The sequence below is a fragment of the Falco punctatus genome (genome assembly GCF_963210335.1).
Source record: "Falco punctatus genome assembly, chromosome: 11".
Classification (NCBI taxonomy): domain Eukaryota; kingdom Metazoa; phylum Chordata; class Aves; order Falconiformes; family Falconidae; genus Falco; species Falco punctatus.
The window spans coordinates 6274577-6291389 of NC_137591.1; the positions used below are offsets into that span (position 1 = coordinate 6274577).

At 54.6% G+C, this 16813-nt stretch overlaps 1 protein-coding gene across 1 annotated transcript; it reads right to left on the reverse strand.

The window, feature by feature from the left end:
* Positions 1–4: 4 nt before the first annotated feature.
* TMEM61 (transmembrane protein 61) lies at positions 5–8467 on the reverse strand. The gene is made up of 3 exons (XM_080406433.1): positions 8229–8467; positions 3663–4073; positions 5–1208 (listed from the first exon to the last, which is right to left on the reverse strand). The coding sequence occupies exons 1-3, from the start codon at positions 8450–8452 to the stop codon at positions 923–925; spliced, it is 921 nt and encodes a 306-aa protein (XP_080262559.1). The 5' UTR covers positions 8453–8467; the 3' UTR covers positions 5–922.
* Between the last annotated feature and the right edge of the window lie 8346 nt (positions 8468–16813).

Below are 16813 nucleotides of genomic sequence, written 5' to 3' on the forward strand. Positions count from 1 at the left end.
TTGCTTAAGATGGAGCTGGGATGTTAAAAAGTGTCCCCTTCCCCCACCCCACCCTGCCCCCATCTGATAGCCAGACAGTGGCGGTGGCTTTAATTAACCTTCGTTTTGTTCCCTTGCTTGCCGGCCCACCTGGGAGCACATATACCTGGCTTACAAAAAATAATATATTATACTATAAACAATATATTACATTCAGCTGTGGCTCCACGGCCGCTCTGCAGCCCTGCAGGGCGCCCAGGGCACCCCCTTATTTCGGGGGTTGGAGCAGCCCACACACAGTTGGCCTTTCCCCTGGGCAAGGCTGCAAGCCCGACCATGGTGGGCAAGGAGGGGGCTGTGCTGCTCAGGGTGTCTTTTTATAGGATGCTGCCTGAAATGCCAAGTGCACTCGGCTGCCCTGAACGCACGCACGAGCCACTGAACATCTCTAAATCAAATGAAGTGAAGCGTGGGAAGGCAGTTTGTGCAGAAAGCAAGGTGGAAGGGATGGGGATGTGGCTGGAAGGAGCATTGAAAAGGCAGAGGAGAGAACGGGGTGGCACGGAGCTGGTTTTTCTCCGGCCAGACTCCTCTTCCTTCGCTGCAGCTTTTATTATACAGCTCTTGCTTTGAGTGGGCAGCCCCTGGCCTGGTACGGGCTCCCCAGGGTGGGTCAGCGCAGGGAATGCAAAGCATCTGCAACCAGCAGTGGTTTTATTAAAAATACAAAGGCTTTCAAACATGCCAGTTACCCCCACCTTCCAAACACATTGCCCACAGGACCCGCAATCCCAACAACCCCGGAACGATCGCTTGGAAATCCAGACAGACCCTCGCCCCTTCTCGCCCACCCTCCTCTCGCCCCTGCAAAGGAAGTGGCTCAGTTTAAAGCCGAGAGACTGGGCAGCCACCCCCAGAGTCCCAGCCCCATGGTGCTGCCAGCTCAGACGCCCCGGACACTGATGTTTTCATAGCTGGGGGGAGGCGTTGCCTGCGGCTCCCCGGGGTGCTGGGTCTCCAGCCAGGATGGGCTGGGGCGGAACAAGGCGCTGTCGGAGCAGCTGCGCCGGCGGCTGCCCTGCCAGCTCTCATCCTCCTCCAGGTAGCGGTACAGGGGCGGCGTGAACTCCTCCTTCCTCCGCGGGGGCTGGACGTAGGCTGGGGCACCATGGGCAGGTCTGCAGGTCAGGGCTTCTTCGTAGGTGGGGATGGCACTGGCATCCCAGGTGCTGCGAGGGAAGACAAAGGAACCCAGCAGCGCACTCTGTCAACTGGAGCATCCCAGCACCCAACAAGTGGAGCACCCCAGCCCTTGTCAACAAGAGCATCCCAGCACCCAACCAACTGGAGCATCCCAGCACCCATCAACTGGGGCACCCTAGCCCTTGTCAACCAGAGCATCCCAGCACCTGACCAACTGGAGCATCCCAGCACCCATCAACTGGGGCACCCTAGCCCTTGTCAACCAGAGCATCCCAGCACCTGACCAACTGGAGCATCCCAGCACCCATCAACTGCAGAATCCCAGCACCCCATCAACCCCATTGGCTGGAGCATCCCTAAGCATGATAGACACATGTATGCTGGGGACAGCACGCAGGCAGGTTTCGCGTGCCCAGGGTCAAGGGAAAACCATGTCAGCTGCTTCCCAGCACCAGGAGGGTGGGGAGCCATGCAGGAGGAAGGGCACGGTCCATCAGACCTTGTGACAAGGCAACACCGCCCAGTTCCCACTGAGTTTATTAACCCCTCGCCCAAGGAGAGGCAGGACAGCCTGGCAAGGCAGCCTCGAAGAGCTGCCGCCGCCGGTGTTAAGGGCTACAGCTGCAGGTGCAAAATACTGCAGAGCAGCAGAGGTGCTGGCTCTTGAGACATCTGCCCCCCATTCTGCACCTGCATTCTGCATTTGGGGTCTTTCCACACCCCAAAAAAAGGCTTCCCATGGGCAGAAGAGCATCCTCATCATCTACCTGACCCCCAGCTCACCCCCTGCAGCACAGGCGCTGCCAGAAGCTGAGCAACCAGTTGGGCACGAGCAGCCAGGCAAGAGCCAGGCATCCCGGTTCAATGCAGTCACATCTCACCCTCACGCCCGCTGGAGCCCTCCATGCACCGGCCCAGCCTGGTGCCGGTTCCAGCAGCGTTTTGCTCAGCAAACGTGGCTTGTGTACAGGGAAAACCGCTGCCCAACCTTTGCCCTGAGCCTGGCCCCGCTCAGAACCCTGCAACACGGTGCAGCCCCAAAGCCAGGAGGGCTTTGAAAGCAACCCATCTCTGCTTGTTTTTGCAGATGAAAACCCAGTGCAGCACACTCGGGGAGTCTGCAGGCATCAGAGGGGCACAGCTGGTCCAAAGGGAAAGCTGCAGTGCTCCGCAGGGATGCCTCCATCCTGAACTTGGCAGCCCCCTGCCCCAGACCTACCGCCCTGGGTATCTATGCCGTGGCTTTTGCCAAACAGCCTCAGCTTGCCAAGGCATGCTGCCTTGGAATGTGGAGCGGGGCATTTCTCCCAGCTCAGGATGCTTTGCTGCATGAATGCCAGCACAGCTGGGGCTGCAGGAGCTGCAGTAGCACCAGCAGTGCCAGGACACTGCCTTCCTGTCCGGTATGGGATCTGGGACCTCAAGGAAAGGGACATTCCCTGCTGGGACACAGCAAAGCCCTGCATGGCAGAAGGAACCCCCCCCAGACTACTCAGAGAGGCTCACGATCTCACCCCCAGATATTCAGATGGGCACCAAAACCCCCAGAGGATGAGGAATGTGCCTCCCGCCTAACTGAATTTTTACGGTTTTATGTTCTGAAGAGTTTCTTTTAATGCTGCTTTTCCCCAGAGCCTGATTTATGCTGGAGCCAAGATCTTTGCTGTGACCCCATAAAACAGCACTGGGAAGGGCTGGCTGGCTCGACTTCCACAGCAGTCTCTGGAAAAAAAAAACCCTTTTGATCAAGAGTCTTTTAAATTAAGAAGAGGGAATAAATCTCTGGCTCACACAGGAAGAGTCTGGGACCCAACAAGCAGCAGTGGTGTTCAGGGTGAGGCGAGGGGTCTTTCCACACCCCAAAAAAGGCTTCGCAGGATACCCTGCCCACACTCCCATCTCAATGCCAATCCGAGGATTATTTTCCTTTGTTCCATTTAACTCCCTTTTAACATGGATTTTTCTTTCATTAAAGACAGGATAAACCCCCTCATCCTCACAGAGCACTGCAGAGCCGCACTGGGGAAAGCTTCAGCAGCTGGAGGTCTAGATGACACCACCCCTCCCTCCAAATCCAGACCTTCTGCCAGAAAACCAATGTGGTCTTCTGCTCAGTGGCTCTGCTAAGGAGATGTCTGCCTTGGCCTGGTGACAGCCCCACAGGGCAAGGACAGCCATGTGCCACTGAGCTGGCCGTGGGAGCAGCCAGTGTGGCGGGCACGGAGGGTGCCTGCGGGGAGGGGGGCGCAGGGGCTTGTGCAAGGGTTGACACTAATGAGCAAGAGCATCTGCTCCAGGAGCAGGAGGAGAGCGCAGGACAGGGTCTGAGCAACAGCCGGCAGCGCAGCAGCGTTACTGCTCATCCCAGCTTGCCAGCGAGCAAGCCTGAGAACAGGCTTATGTACGCGGCCGTGCCGGAGCGCTCAAAGCCACCCTCGACTTCTTCCTACCCAAGCACCGCACAGAGATGTGGCACCCACCTGCAGTTCCACTTCTCCAGAGGCTCCGCGGTGAAGTACTGCAGGTCCCTGGGGAAATGGTACTGGTAGCGGCGGGAGACCACCCTGGCATTGGCTTTCACGGACCAGAGGAGCCCGAAGAGGAGGAGGATGCCACCGATGCCGCAGCAGAAGAAGCTGACGGAGCGGAGCAGGGCACTGGAGGAGGAGCTGGGAACAGCCTCAGCTTCTCGGGGAGGCAGGAGGCGAGCCCCACTGCCAGACGGGGAGCCCACCTCCCCATCGCTCCACCAGGCAAAGCACAGTGTCCCCGTCACCAGCAGCACGGCCCCGGTGATGGTCATGCCATAGCGGAAAGATGCAGCTGCCATCCTTCGGAGGGAGGTTTTAGGGGGGGAGAAGAGCGAGACAAGGCATGAGAGAGCCCACGTCCTGCAAGACAAGAAAGGGTTTGAGCAGGACAAGGTCATGGAAGAGCTGCCAGAGGAGAAAACTACTGAGCGAGGACCTCTCTGGGGATTGCACAATCTTTAGCGCCTTATTATTGACTATCAGAAGGGGCATTTCCACCATCTCAGATGAAAGCCCTTCAGCACAGCAAAGTCAGCTGCCAGTTTGGACCCATAAATTTCCCAACAGCCTCATAAAAACATCCTCATTTTCAAGAAACAACGGAAGCAGGATGGAAACCCCAGCCAGGGGAGCTATGGAGGCGGCTCCGGGGATTTGCATAGCTCTTGTCTTCGGGTTTTATTCCAGACTGCTTCCCCAGCTCGGAGGAATGCCAGCTGGGTTTCTGATCAAAGCAAGGCTTATGGAAGAGGTTAGGGAGAAGGACATTAATTTAAGATGTCATCGCTTCCAAATTATCAGCACACATGTTTTCTCCTCTGAAACTGGAGGTAAATCAGTCCCATGGTGACAGTAGGTGGCTGGCACCGCTGCTCGAAAGCCGGCAGCCCAGGGGATTTGGGGCTGCACTGCCTCTTGCTTTCTCAGGGAAAAGAGCCAAGTACCACCTCTGAAAGTCACAGAGCTGCTATTTCGGGGGGGGGGGGGGGGGGGGGGGAACCCTCAGATGCTGGCAACCCAGAGAACCTCACCTAGGGATGGCTCCTCAGGCACTGAGTGACCCCAGTGAGCTCAGCCATCACTGCTGGAGCCTGCAACAGCTGCACTCCCTGCGGCCACCAAGCTCAGGGCAAGGATGGCAGCAGAAATCCACCTGTATCTCCGTTCAAAGTCAGGAATGTGCTGGGATGCAAGCTAAACCCTCGGAGAGGGTATGACCTACTGCTGAGGGGGGTGTTTCTGCTATGCTGGTAAGGGGGGGCTGAGGCAGCAGACCACTGAGATCTACGAGGCTCTTACTGACCCAGCTGTGATGTCCCATTCTGAGACACTCCAGAAGCAGAGAGGGGCTTCAGGTTATTCTGAAGGTGGGGTAAATATCCTGACGCTGGAGGAGCCTGCTCAATCTTCACCCAAAATGAGCTTTGGCACACAAAATCTTGCATCCCTGGGTCAGCTCCAGTGCGCACTTCCTCACCTCCCCGGGGCGACTGATCCCGCAGGTGCTACCACCACCTTCACCGTCCCTACCAGGGTGGTCTGGGGTTGGTTGGGCAACCAAGGAGATGAGGCAGTGCCGCACGTTCCTGCTTGGTGGCACTTCTCAGCTAAATGTCATGTGCTGAGAGCAACTGTCCTCCCCTGGTGAAGGAAAATTTGGAGAGGGGGAGCTGGTTTCTGGCCTCTGTGGGGCTCTTACTCCCCCTCACTTTCTCCAGCAAAGAGCAAGCATCTGCTCCCTGGGCTTGGGGATCCCCAGCCCCCAACTAACGAAACAACCAGGGAGGCAGAGAGGTTCCACCACATCCTCTCTGGCCCTGCTCATGCCCAGCAAGAAGATGCAGGTTCAGCCCCCACTTTTTGATGGACAAAAAAGCTTTGGACCATGTGAGAGTTAAGCACTAGCACCCTCTTACAGATTCAGTCCTGGGTGACTCCTCTGTGAGGGCTTCTCGTGGTGGCAGTGTCAGCAGAGAGCCTGCACACTGGGGAACAGCCAGGACAGAGATGGGACTCAAGCTCAGAGGTGGATAGAAAGCTGGATAATCTGCACTCAGCCCCCACCTCTACCTTCACCACTTTGCCCATAGGTCAGTAAAAATGATCTGATGGCTTTAGTCTCCATTCCTCCAGGCACAGCTTGCCTTCTACAGCAGGGACTTAAATTGTACCCTATGATCTGGAAGAGCCAAGCCAAGGGAGGCTCTGGAAGAGCCTAGGCAGGGAGCAGAAGTCCAGCACAGACTCAGTGGGATCAATGGCGGGTGCGATTACATTATTTCAAGCCATTATTTATCAGATGGGCCCACTACATGGAAAGCCAAATTACTTTGTAGTGAAAGAAATGCCATCTGATCTAATCTACATTTAATGAAGGAAACCGATGAGAAGTGAGCTTTAGGAAACCTGTGGGAAGGCTGCTGGACCGGGAGCCCCAACAACACACTCCAGTTCTCGTCTTGTGGTCACAAGCCCAAATTGCTGCCCGGGCTGGTGATGGCCAGGGATCCCCAGCAGCAGTGCAGTCACCCACCGGGAAGGAGGTGGCGTTCCTGGGCTGAGAGGAGGCAGAGCTTCCCTCCACGGCACTGGGACATGACAACAGGACATGTTTAGATGCTCCCCCCTGAATGGCAGGGGCTTGGCTGAGCTGAGACAGAGAAGGGACTGTTAGGGACCGGTTAGAGATGCTACGAGATGCTCTTAGGGATCAGCATCCTCTAACTCACCACTGAACACAAGCAGGACGTAGCAGACAAGCTGGGCTCATGCTGCCTTGCAGCAGTGAATGTTCAGGAGAGCGCAAGGACCCTATTGACCTGTGAATCCAGCTCCTTTTGAGAGCATTGCATTTTCCTGGAAAATTTTCAGCCAACATTATTTGGAAAAAAGACCCACAACCAAAAAACCCTACAGCAAAGCTCTCAATCCAATGGGTCACTCCAAACTGAAAGCCTGGATTGAAACAGCACCAAGAGTTGAAATGTTCAGCTCCTGCCATCAACACTCTTCTCATTTTGGGGTCAGCCTAGCTGGGTTTGGGAAATGCTGTGATTCCCCTGGTGAGGTTTGGGAGATGCTGCGATTCCCCTGCTTGGGCACAGGGATTTTTGCAGCCGTTGGCGCTGCACACATCTGGGAGGGGTAGCAGTGAGGGGGAGGCAGGCGTGGAGGGAAGGCGGAGAGCCTTTGGGAGGTGACGGATTGACAGCTCAAGAGAATAAACTCTTCTCTCTTGACAAAACCAGTGCAGCGCGGGGAGCAACGCAAAACGCTCCTCCAGCCTACCCGGCACGTGCTCCCACAGCGCGTGTGCGGGGGTGGCTCCTCCGCGCTGGGTGACGCTGCCATTGCACCGTCCCCTTGCCAAACCCCCTCTCTGGCTGGCACAGCTCTCCCGAGCCTCTTTAAAAGACTCACAATGTTTTTCTCAGCCCCACCAACTGCTGGAAGAAGAGGCTGAAGGAGCAGGGGCAGGAAGCAAGGTGTGAGGCCAGGGCAGGACCCAAGTCCCCGCTCCCCAAGCCTGCCCCTGGCTCTGCCCCCAGGGCACTCAGCATCCCGCACATCAGGTCTCCCGGTGAGCATTTCCAGCCCAGGTTTCCATGGAGGGGCTTCCCCTCTGAAGATGGCAATTGCCAGCTCCCAAACACCCATCTCCACTCACCGAGCCACCCTGACATTTTGTTCTGCCCCGTCTCCTCCTCTGACCTGCTCTGAAATAGCCTTCCCAGGGAAACAGATTTGCACATTTCATGTACAAGCAGATACGAATGTTAATAGTTTACATAGTTCCAGTAAGATGCTGAGAATAGCATCCCCCATATAAAGTTATGCAGATGGTGATTCATTGGGTCTACTAAGCATTACTCAGAAAACCACTCTTATCCAGCAACACAAGAATCGAAAAGAGTTTTGAATCTCTCCCACCGCCATCACCCAGAAAGCCACCTCCACACCCCGTCCCTCCACAACGCCGGCAGCCTGTCCTTCCACACCACATGGGCTGGAGACCTTTAACCATGCACAGACGTGCCAAGAGAAATGCCGGGGAGAGACGTGCTGAAGTGCAGGCGTGTCATTAGGCAGATTGCTCCCTGCCTTTACCTGAATTTGCTATTATAAGGATGATTATTGTTATCATCAGTAGTAGTCAGGGGGTTGGTGCCCATCCAAACCACAGCAGTAACGACGCTTTCGCAGAGCGCCCGAGAAGCACCGGTGCGGCAGCCCCCCAGAGGCAGGTGGGGATGGAGGGGAGCCCTCGTGGAGCCCTGCAGCCCCCCAGCTCCCAGGCCCCGTGCCCGCAGCAGGGCTCAGCCGCCGCTCCGGCCGCCCCGACGGCCGCGACGCCTGCACCCGCCGTCCCCTCTGTTGAAGCGCCCGTCGCCCGGTGGCAGCCCCGGGACACCCGTCCCCGCCGCGGTCGGTGCCCCCGGCCACCTCTCTGGCAAAGCGACAAGCCGGGGGGGTGCCCGTGCCCCCTTCGGCCCCCGGCCCCGCCGCCGTACTCACCCGCCGCCGCCAGCCCCGCTCCGGCCGAGCGGCGGCTCCGCGGAGCCCGTCCCGCGGGGCGGGCGGGGCGGGCGGGGCCGGGGGCGGGCGGCGGCGGCGGGGCGGGCAGGGCCCCAGCGCTCCCCCGGCACGGCACGGCACGGCACGGCGGGGAGGGCCCCGCCAGCTCCCGGCTCCGCGCAGCGCTGCTCCGCTCCCGTCCCGTCCCCTCCCGTCCCGTCCATCCCCTCCCGTCCCGTCCCGTCCCGTCCATCCCCTCCCGTCCCCTCCAACCCCTCCCGTCCCGTCCCCTCCCGTCCCGTCCCGTCCCGTCCATCCCCTCCCGTCCCCTCCATCCCCTCCCGTCCCGTCCCGTCCCGTCCCGTCCATCCCCTCCCGTCCCCTCCATCCCGTCCCGTCCATCCCCTCCCGTCCCGTCCCCTCCCGTCCCGTCCCGTCCCGTCCATCCCCTCCCGTCCCCTCCATCCCCTCCCGTCCCGTCCCCTCCCGTCCCGTCCCGTCCCGTCCATCCCCTCCCGTCCCCTCCATCCCGTCCCGTCCATCCCCTCCCGTCCCGTCCCGTCCCGACCCGTCCCCTCCCCTCCTCTCCCCTCCCGTCCCGTCCATCCCCTCCCGTCCCGTCCCCTCCAGTCCCTCCCGTCCCCTCCCCTCCCGTCCCGTCGCGTCGGGGCGCAGCGCTGCCGGGACCGTAGCCCTGGGGTGGGGGTGTGACCCAAAAAAAAAAAAAAAATTTAAAAAAGGGAAAGCCAAGGCAGCGGCGACCCCCCGCAGGCACTGCCTCCTGCGCGCTGCTTGGAGGAGCTGAGCTGCCGGGGCAGACCGGCGGGGCCGGTGCTGGGCAGGGAAGGCCGGTGGGGCTGGATGTGACCTGCCTGTGTTGGTTCGAGTGGTGCTGGGTGAGTTCAGCCGCAGTGGCGCTGCCCATGCCCCGACGGGATGGGGGGCACAGAGCTCGGTCACCCCTGGGTGTAGGAGCCAAGGAACAGGCGGACCAGGGGCCTGGAGAGAGCTTCGAGCTGCAGAGCCCACACGTGGTGCCCCATGCCTGGGACACCGCTGCCCTGCGGATGCTGCTGCCCCACGGGTGGGACACCGCTGTTCTATGGGGGACACACCACTGTCCTATGGGGGGGACACCCACACCGCAGCACGGGGGATCTCTGCCACGGGCTTGCTTTGTGGCTGCTTCAGTTCTCCTCACCTCTGTTAAATGCCAGTATCACCCCTTTTCCCTGTTCCAACTGGACACTTTGACCCCACGGCGCGCACGAGGACACCTGGATATTAAGCAAGATGAGGACGCTCTGATCTGAGGCTCAGGATGGCCCGTGCGACTGGCACCTGGCTCAGGCACACTTCCTCACCACAGAGACGGAGGTAGATTTGATGTACAGCCGCCATGCCACGCTGTGCTCGTGCTGTGCGTGCTCATGGATCCATCGCGTTGCTCTTGAGCTACAGCTGAGCATCCCTGACAGACAAAGCTGTTTCTGTGGATACACCTGCACCGTAGCCGAACCCGGGTCTGCTGTTCCTGTGCTGCCTGCAGCTCCTCACCTTGCTGGCTCAAAAACAGCTCAGGGTTTATCTGCACAGGCTGCAGAGACTGGTGCAAAGCCCTGCTGTGGAATTCATATCTGCTTCCTATATGTTTATTAGCCACTCAGCCTAGCTGAAAACGTGTGGGTGTGCAGCCCCTTTTACCTGCAGACACTGGGGAGTTTTGCAGATGGTAAACTGAGGCACAAGGCGGGCTGGTTCACACGGGGCTGGCCCTGTAGCAGGTTGGGCCTCCATCACAGAGGAGCATGGGGCTTACCAGCAGCATCTCAGACGTGGCCTCACCCCTGGGCTGGGATGCAGCAAGGTCCTTGAACCCCAGGGTGTAAAACCTGACAACGAATCCCAGGTGTCCTCCAAACACTGTGGTACTCACTCCTTGGCAGGACAGAGTTTGGTCCCAGGGATCCCAGGAGTGCACATCTGGGCGGGCTGTCGCAGACACACTACTGCTGGGCACTCACGTTACCACCCACGAGTGACGCGGGTGCTGTGAATCACCAGATCCACTGTTAAAGGACAATGAGACATCTTCTGCTCATTACCTGTTCAGATATTATATTTAAGGGAAATCTGATTGTCAAATGACTTCTGAAGCACTTCAAGGCAGCGTGAGCGCATGGTCCTGCGTGCTCTTCCAAGCACAGGGCTGCAGAGAGTGAGGTGGCTCTGTGCCAACACGTCGCTCTGGCCCTTCAGTCCTCCAGCCCCATAACCATCTGAGACCTTCTGTCTTCCCCAGAGAGCTGGCCTACAGGCAGCCACAAACCAACAACAAATATTCCACAACAAGGTAGAGGCTATAAGCGCTGCGTGGTGCCAGCACCTCTGTCACCTTAGCAGCACCTTGGCCAAACCACATTTTTGCTCTCCGACAGCTTTCCTGCTGGTAGACAAGGTGCTGCGGCACATCATGGGGCACAGGCAAAGGGCTTCTCCAGAATAAAGACAGAATATCTGTGCAAAATATGTAAAACATCCCATGCATGGTGAAACCACAGTGGAGAAAACAAGAAGATGTAAAAGACAGTTACAGCCCCTGCACAAACAGGAACAAAGGAGGAACAGAGAGAGATTGTTCCAGTAATTGCCTCCCCCAGGTAAGAATGCTGTGCCTGATCAACGCTGCCGGCACGGAAAAGTGCTGCTTTTTGATTCACCATTCACCACATTTTGCTGCTGCAGCAAATCACATGTAAAACGGTGTATTTCACTGTATAATCAGGCTAGGCTAAGTTAGCTTTTTCAGTACCTTCGTGTGCACACGTGTGTGTGGGCACACGCATGCACTTTCTACCCCATCACGACAAGGTGGTTGATACCAGAGCACCAAGTCAAGAGTGAATTCGGGGGCACCAGGGCACCAAATCCAGAGAAGAGGAGCCCAGGCTCCCCACCAGGGCCCTCATAGCTGGGACGGGAGCATCAACACCCTGGGCCAGGTCACAGGTCTCTGTCGGTGATTTGGTGCCTGGGCCACTCTCCCTGTGCCCAGCTGCCTCCAGGGTGCTGCTGTCCATAACAAAGCCACTAAAGAGCCACCGATGAGGCTTTAGGGGACGTGTCTCTGCAGGCATAAGGTGCCCACGTTGCCTGAATCCATAGGGAAGCCATTCCCAAGGGGCTGGCACACCTCGTGCTCTCCCTTAGCACAGGCCGTGGGGCACAGCTGATAAGGGGCTGCAGCACGCAGCCATGAGGATGTGCAGATGGGAAGTTCCTGCACCCAGCACACCTAAAGCAAGGGAGAAACTTCCTGCTCTTTAGCTTTGCTTTAATTTACAACTTCTTAAAATGTCTAATTAGTTGCATTAGTTGATATACTGGCTCAGGCACTCCTACCTAATCCAGGCAGTAAATCTAGCCATTGAAGATACTTGTCCTACATCTTCAAATTATGCAATGTTCACCAGTGCCCTTAGGATTATTTGGGGTTGAACCTGCAGCTGGCCATAGATCTCTCTGTGGTGGTTCTGCTGTATGGGCAGCTGGAGGCTTTGGAACTCCTCATTCTCGCTCTCCAGCAGGAAAAGCCTAGCATTTGGATGTGGAAGTTGATCATCCCCATGACTGCAAAGTGGTGTTTGCTTGTTTTGGCCAGGTTCGCCAAGTAGTACTTTTTCTGTGGACAACTATGTTTTTGCCTGGAGACCTCACTGACTCCAGAAGCCCATTTTGTACATAGTATATCTTATTATTTAGTTCCAATGGCTTTTACTGGATTTGAATCATAACAGAAGAACAAGAAGCATATAAACTACTTTCAGCGCAATAACTTCTTCAGTATCAGTGGTTTCTGCACTATGTCCATCATCTAGCAACCCTCTGGATCCAAAACCTCTGAGAGTTTTAAAGCTTAAATGTGTCCTAACCTGACCGTAACAGTGTCCTAACCAGCAGTTTGAAAAGCTGCACCATGCTGAGGAACGCAGCTGTGGTGGGAAGCCCTGACAAGGGAGAATTACTGACACCTTCACCCACAGAGCACTTGATGGATGAGCAATGATCTCAGATTCTTTCTGCTCTTCATGTGGGACTTGTGTCGGTGCAGGAGCACCAGGCTGTTGTGTAGATAAATGGGCATGATAAAACTGTGGGGTTCCTGCAAGGGAAATTTCTGTGTTGCAAATGGGGACAGTAAGAGCTTCCTAGGAGCTTTCCACTAAAATCTGCAAAGAATTTCAAATTCGCCTAAAAAGGGGTGGGGAAGGAAAGAGTTAAATCCTGATATCTCTGCGCAGTCTTTAGTCAGGCAAAACTTTTCTAGAGCTCCTGGAGATTTTTGCCTTAGGGAGGCTCCATGTGCTCTGAGTGTTTCAGATGTGAGCTTCTTTCTCCGGGAAGAGGCACAACCGTTGCGCTAACACGTGTGTAACCCGCCACCTAGCATGTTTTACATGCTGCAGATGTTGCGGCTCTGCTAGAGCATGAGCTGCCATTTGGCTTGCGGTGAAGAAACATTGATTTTCAGCCCTGGAGGCTCCTCAGTCAAGCCTGATCCTGGTTGTGAGCGCATCTGTCACACCTGAGCAGAGAGAGCTATCAAAGATCTGCCCTGGCTGCTGAAACACGGCAGCAGTTAGCTTTACTCCGCACACTGCGCATCTGAAGCTCCTGTGTATCCTCGATTGCAGATGCTGATGGTCAAAAAAGTAGCAAGCACTCACAATTAAAGACAAAACTGGCTAAATTTGCTTTCCAGCGAACTCACAGGATGAACTACAGCTACCCTGACATGCCCGAGACCCCGAGCAGTCTTTGTGCCTCTGCTGCATTCCGCTATTTGCAGCAGTCTCCAGGGAGTAGGAAATGGCTGCTTTTTTTTTTTTTCCCCAGCACAGAACTGTAGAAGAGAAGCTTAAAAGCGACATTAATTATGATTTAAAAAAAAAGGATGGAGCAGCCAGCTAGCTCTTCTGGTTGCCACCATGCATGGAGCCACAGGAAAGCCTTCGGTGCCCAACACCCCCCGCCCCGTCCCCGATGCCCTGCAGCTGGTTTCCTTTCCCAGTTGCCCCCTGCATTATGTCACTTGCCTGGCTTGGCATCAGAGTGCCCACAAGCACTTGCTTACACCGGTGTGCTGCGCTGGGAGGTCACTGAGGGATATCACACTGGCAGCAAACCTTGCAAAACTTTTGTTGAAAGCATGACAGCCTGAGGAGATAGGCAAGGTGTGGCTGAAAGGACAGGGAGCACCTTTTATTAGGCCGAGGGATACATAGCTGAAAAAAATCAAAACACGCTTTCAAGCACAAAAGCCCTTCTGCAGCTCAGAGTATTTGGGGCAGCATCTGGTGTCTGAGGGTTATAGGTGGTGGGAAAGGTGCTGTGTTACTCACACCAGCTTGGAGGTAGGTGGGTTCAGCTCGGTTCTCTTTTTTCACACAGCATGGTCTCCATTTCAGACAGCAAATGTCACTTTCTTCCTTCCAGCAGCTGTGACAGGGCTCTGGCTGTACTGCTGTGCCCAAAAGCTGGTCTGGTTTCTTCAAAGCTTGTCTGCAATGTCATCTATTGACCTAGGAAAAGCTGTGATTTCTGCCTGCACGCTTCGCCTTGCTTTTAACCTGGAACAGTTACGTATTCTTACCCAAGTCTCTAGGTAACTGGAGACAATTCTGAAATTCTGCACAAAACGACAGGAGGTGAGTTTGGGAAATAAAGGGCAGCACTCCTCTGTAATAGCATTAAAAGCACCAGAGCCAGGCTGACTGAGGATATCAACATTTGTCTCCAGTGAAGCCAGGGACAGTGCAGCAGCTCCCTCAACAGTGAATCTGGCTCGCACCCTGGTTAGCTCTCAGTTTGAGGCTTTGTGCAGACTCCCCTCCCAACATATCCTCCTGAGTTACTCCTGAAAGAAAGATCAGGAGTGGGTGATTTCTCCTCTGGAGGTGTAGGAGCAGGTTGCTTCTATCTCTTCCCTCAACATATCAGAGAAAAACAGACCCTATACCAGCCTGGGAGAAAGAGAAGGATGTGAACAGGAGTCACAGATGTTATGCACATGATGAAACAGATGGAAGACATAACCTAAATTACTTACCTTCAGACCAAAAAAAAAGGTCTCTATCTCCCATATCAAGATGACACCATCAGCACCTCAGACTGTGGCCGGACATCAGAGAGAGCACCCGTAAGTAGCACCTCTGAGATAGAGACCTTCCAACCCTTACGGAGAATGTAAGTTTCCCTGCTCAACTTCCCTGTGAAATCATCCAGAACCCAGAGAGTTAATCTTTCTCCCCAAAAACGTATCCTGTCCTTTCCTTAGCTAGGAGCTAGTCTGGCTACTCATCTTATTTGAAAGAGTGTAGTTTCACTTCGCTGGTGGTGTCAATGCTCCTGTGCCAGAAAACTGTCAACTCTTGTTGGCGGGCGACTCCTTGCCTCGCAGAGGGATGAAACTCTCCTCCCTCAGTGATTCACTGTGCCACTTCCAGCATGAGGGAGAGCTCATCCCAGCCCTATAATCTGCATTAGTCTGGATGGGAACGGACACTGATAAAAGTTCAGAGCTGATTACAGGCTCTTGGCTGATAAAAGAGATAATGGTAATTAACCGCTCTGGGATGACAATGGTTTATTGCTGGCTGATGTCCTGATGCTTTTCTTAAGCATTTTGTAAAAAAAAAAAAAAAAATGGGCCTCGCCAAGGATGGAGAGGGCAGAAGGAGAGAGAAAGCTGTTGTCTAAATCTCCAGCTCAGCATGCGAGGCTGGAGAAGCATGCCTAGGTTTTAACGTGAGCTGGAGACCGGATCTGTGCGCTTATCCATTCTCAGACCTAATTTGGGAGTCACAGAATTTCTGTGTGTGGGTGTAGAAAGGCCACTGCTCCCCATCAGTGTAGTTTTGCAGCCATCACATTTCTGCACTTGCCAGAGGTACAAAAAAAATTGTTTTTTGATTGTGTCAGGAGGTACTGAAATTGCTGTCTCGTTTTACTAGGTATTGCTATAATCAAGTCTGCCAAACTGAATTTTACAGGAATCTCTCGTATTAAAGGAGACTGAGCAATCAAACCCTCGTCACCTTCCTGTGCAGACACCTTTGCCGATCACTTATTTGCAGGGGTGAGAACCAGTCTATTTATTCAGTCCTCAGACTGATAATTGTTCTGTATCTCCATGCAATGATCCACACGTGGGGAAATGTCTTGTCACTCTTGATAGAAAGAGACAGGAACCTCTTCTCGAAGCTTTCAGCTTCCTTCTGCTCAGCTCCATACATGTGGGAGTCAGTTCCCGATGTGGATTGCCACTGAGGCACAACTGCCATCAAAAGGAGGTGACCAACACAGAGGGAAGTAAAATGGCTTAATAGATACCAGCAATCAGCTCTTGACCTGATTTTATACTGAGCTTTCCAGGGAAAAAGGGACATTTGTAGTCTATCAGCATAGCACTGAACCATATTAAATGCGCCTCCATTTATCTTCAGTAAGACTAATACAGTTCCTTATTATTGGAACAATGGTATATTTTTGTCATCCTTAATTATTAACTTATCTGGCTGAAATTGCTTCACTTATGAAAAGGATATGCTACGTAACTGTAATAGCTATACAACTCTTATATAACCAACATTTTAAACTTCTTTTTCCAGCTGGTCTTTTCCTTTTTTACTTTGCTTTCAGCTTTTCTACTTTTCTTTGGCATAGGTAAGTAAACCCAAAGGGCTAGATCCTACAGTTACACTGATGTTTTTGGAGCATGGCCTGGAGTTTTATCAGTTTACATCATCTGGGAGTGGGCCCATGAAATTTTTAGAACGTTGACATAAATGAAAGCAGACAGGTGACAGAGTGACAGCACCGGATGGAGAGAATGGCGATGGCCAAGGCAGCAAAAGTCTTAGCTTTATTTGGAGGAAAAGGGCCCGCAAGTGCATCTTGTACCGGGAGACTAAACACACATGCAGATTGGCTGGGAGCTGAAAACGGGAGAAAAATGTGGCCTGTACAGAAAAATAACTTCCAGTGTTTTCCTCTGGTGACACTGGCATGCCTTCACCATCTTGTTAGCCCCAATTGCTTTTCACATTTTCCCACAGCATTTGCCACCACTGCAGGCAAGAGGAGGCCAGAGGTGAGTGATGGGCAAGGGTACCCTGGAGTCACTCATAGCCAAATGTGGTTCGTAATGGCCTTCACCACAAAGTTCACTCTGAGCATCTTGGAGGCCACTGGAACAGGTGTCTTTTATACCACGAGGCCAGAATAATACCTTTATTGCCTTTCGGTGCCTGCAGCTCCTTTCCGATGCCCGGCACAGTCAATGTCCCCAGGGTGTCACCGATGGAAGGAGACAGGGGACCACCCTCTCCAAATGGTGCCCCTCCTCGTGCTCAGGCAGCCTCACGCCCAGGCAGGACTATGAAGCCAACTGATGGCTGCCCACAAGCTTGCTCTTCCCCAGCGCTCACCCACAAGGATTGCGGCCTCCCTCTGTTTGTAGTTTCAGTGCTGGAACCCCAGGTCCTCCAGTAACCAGCTCATCACGCCTGCTACCTTGCCACAGC

Bases quoted from the DNA above. Each gene is read 5' to 3' on its own strand.
- TMEM61 (XM_080406433.1), bottom strand. From the start codon at position 8,452: ATGGACGGGACGGGAGGGGACGGGACGGGAGCGGAGCAGCGCTGCGCG. The intron at 4,074-8,228 runs GTGAGTACGGCG...CTTGTCTTGCAG, and splicing joins AGCGGGGCTGGCGGCGGCGG to GACGTGGGCTCTCTCATGCC. The intron at 1,209-3,662 runs GTGGGTGCCACA...CTTCCCTCGCAG, and splicing joins CTGGAGAAGTGGAACTGCAG to CACCTGGGATGCCAGTGCCA.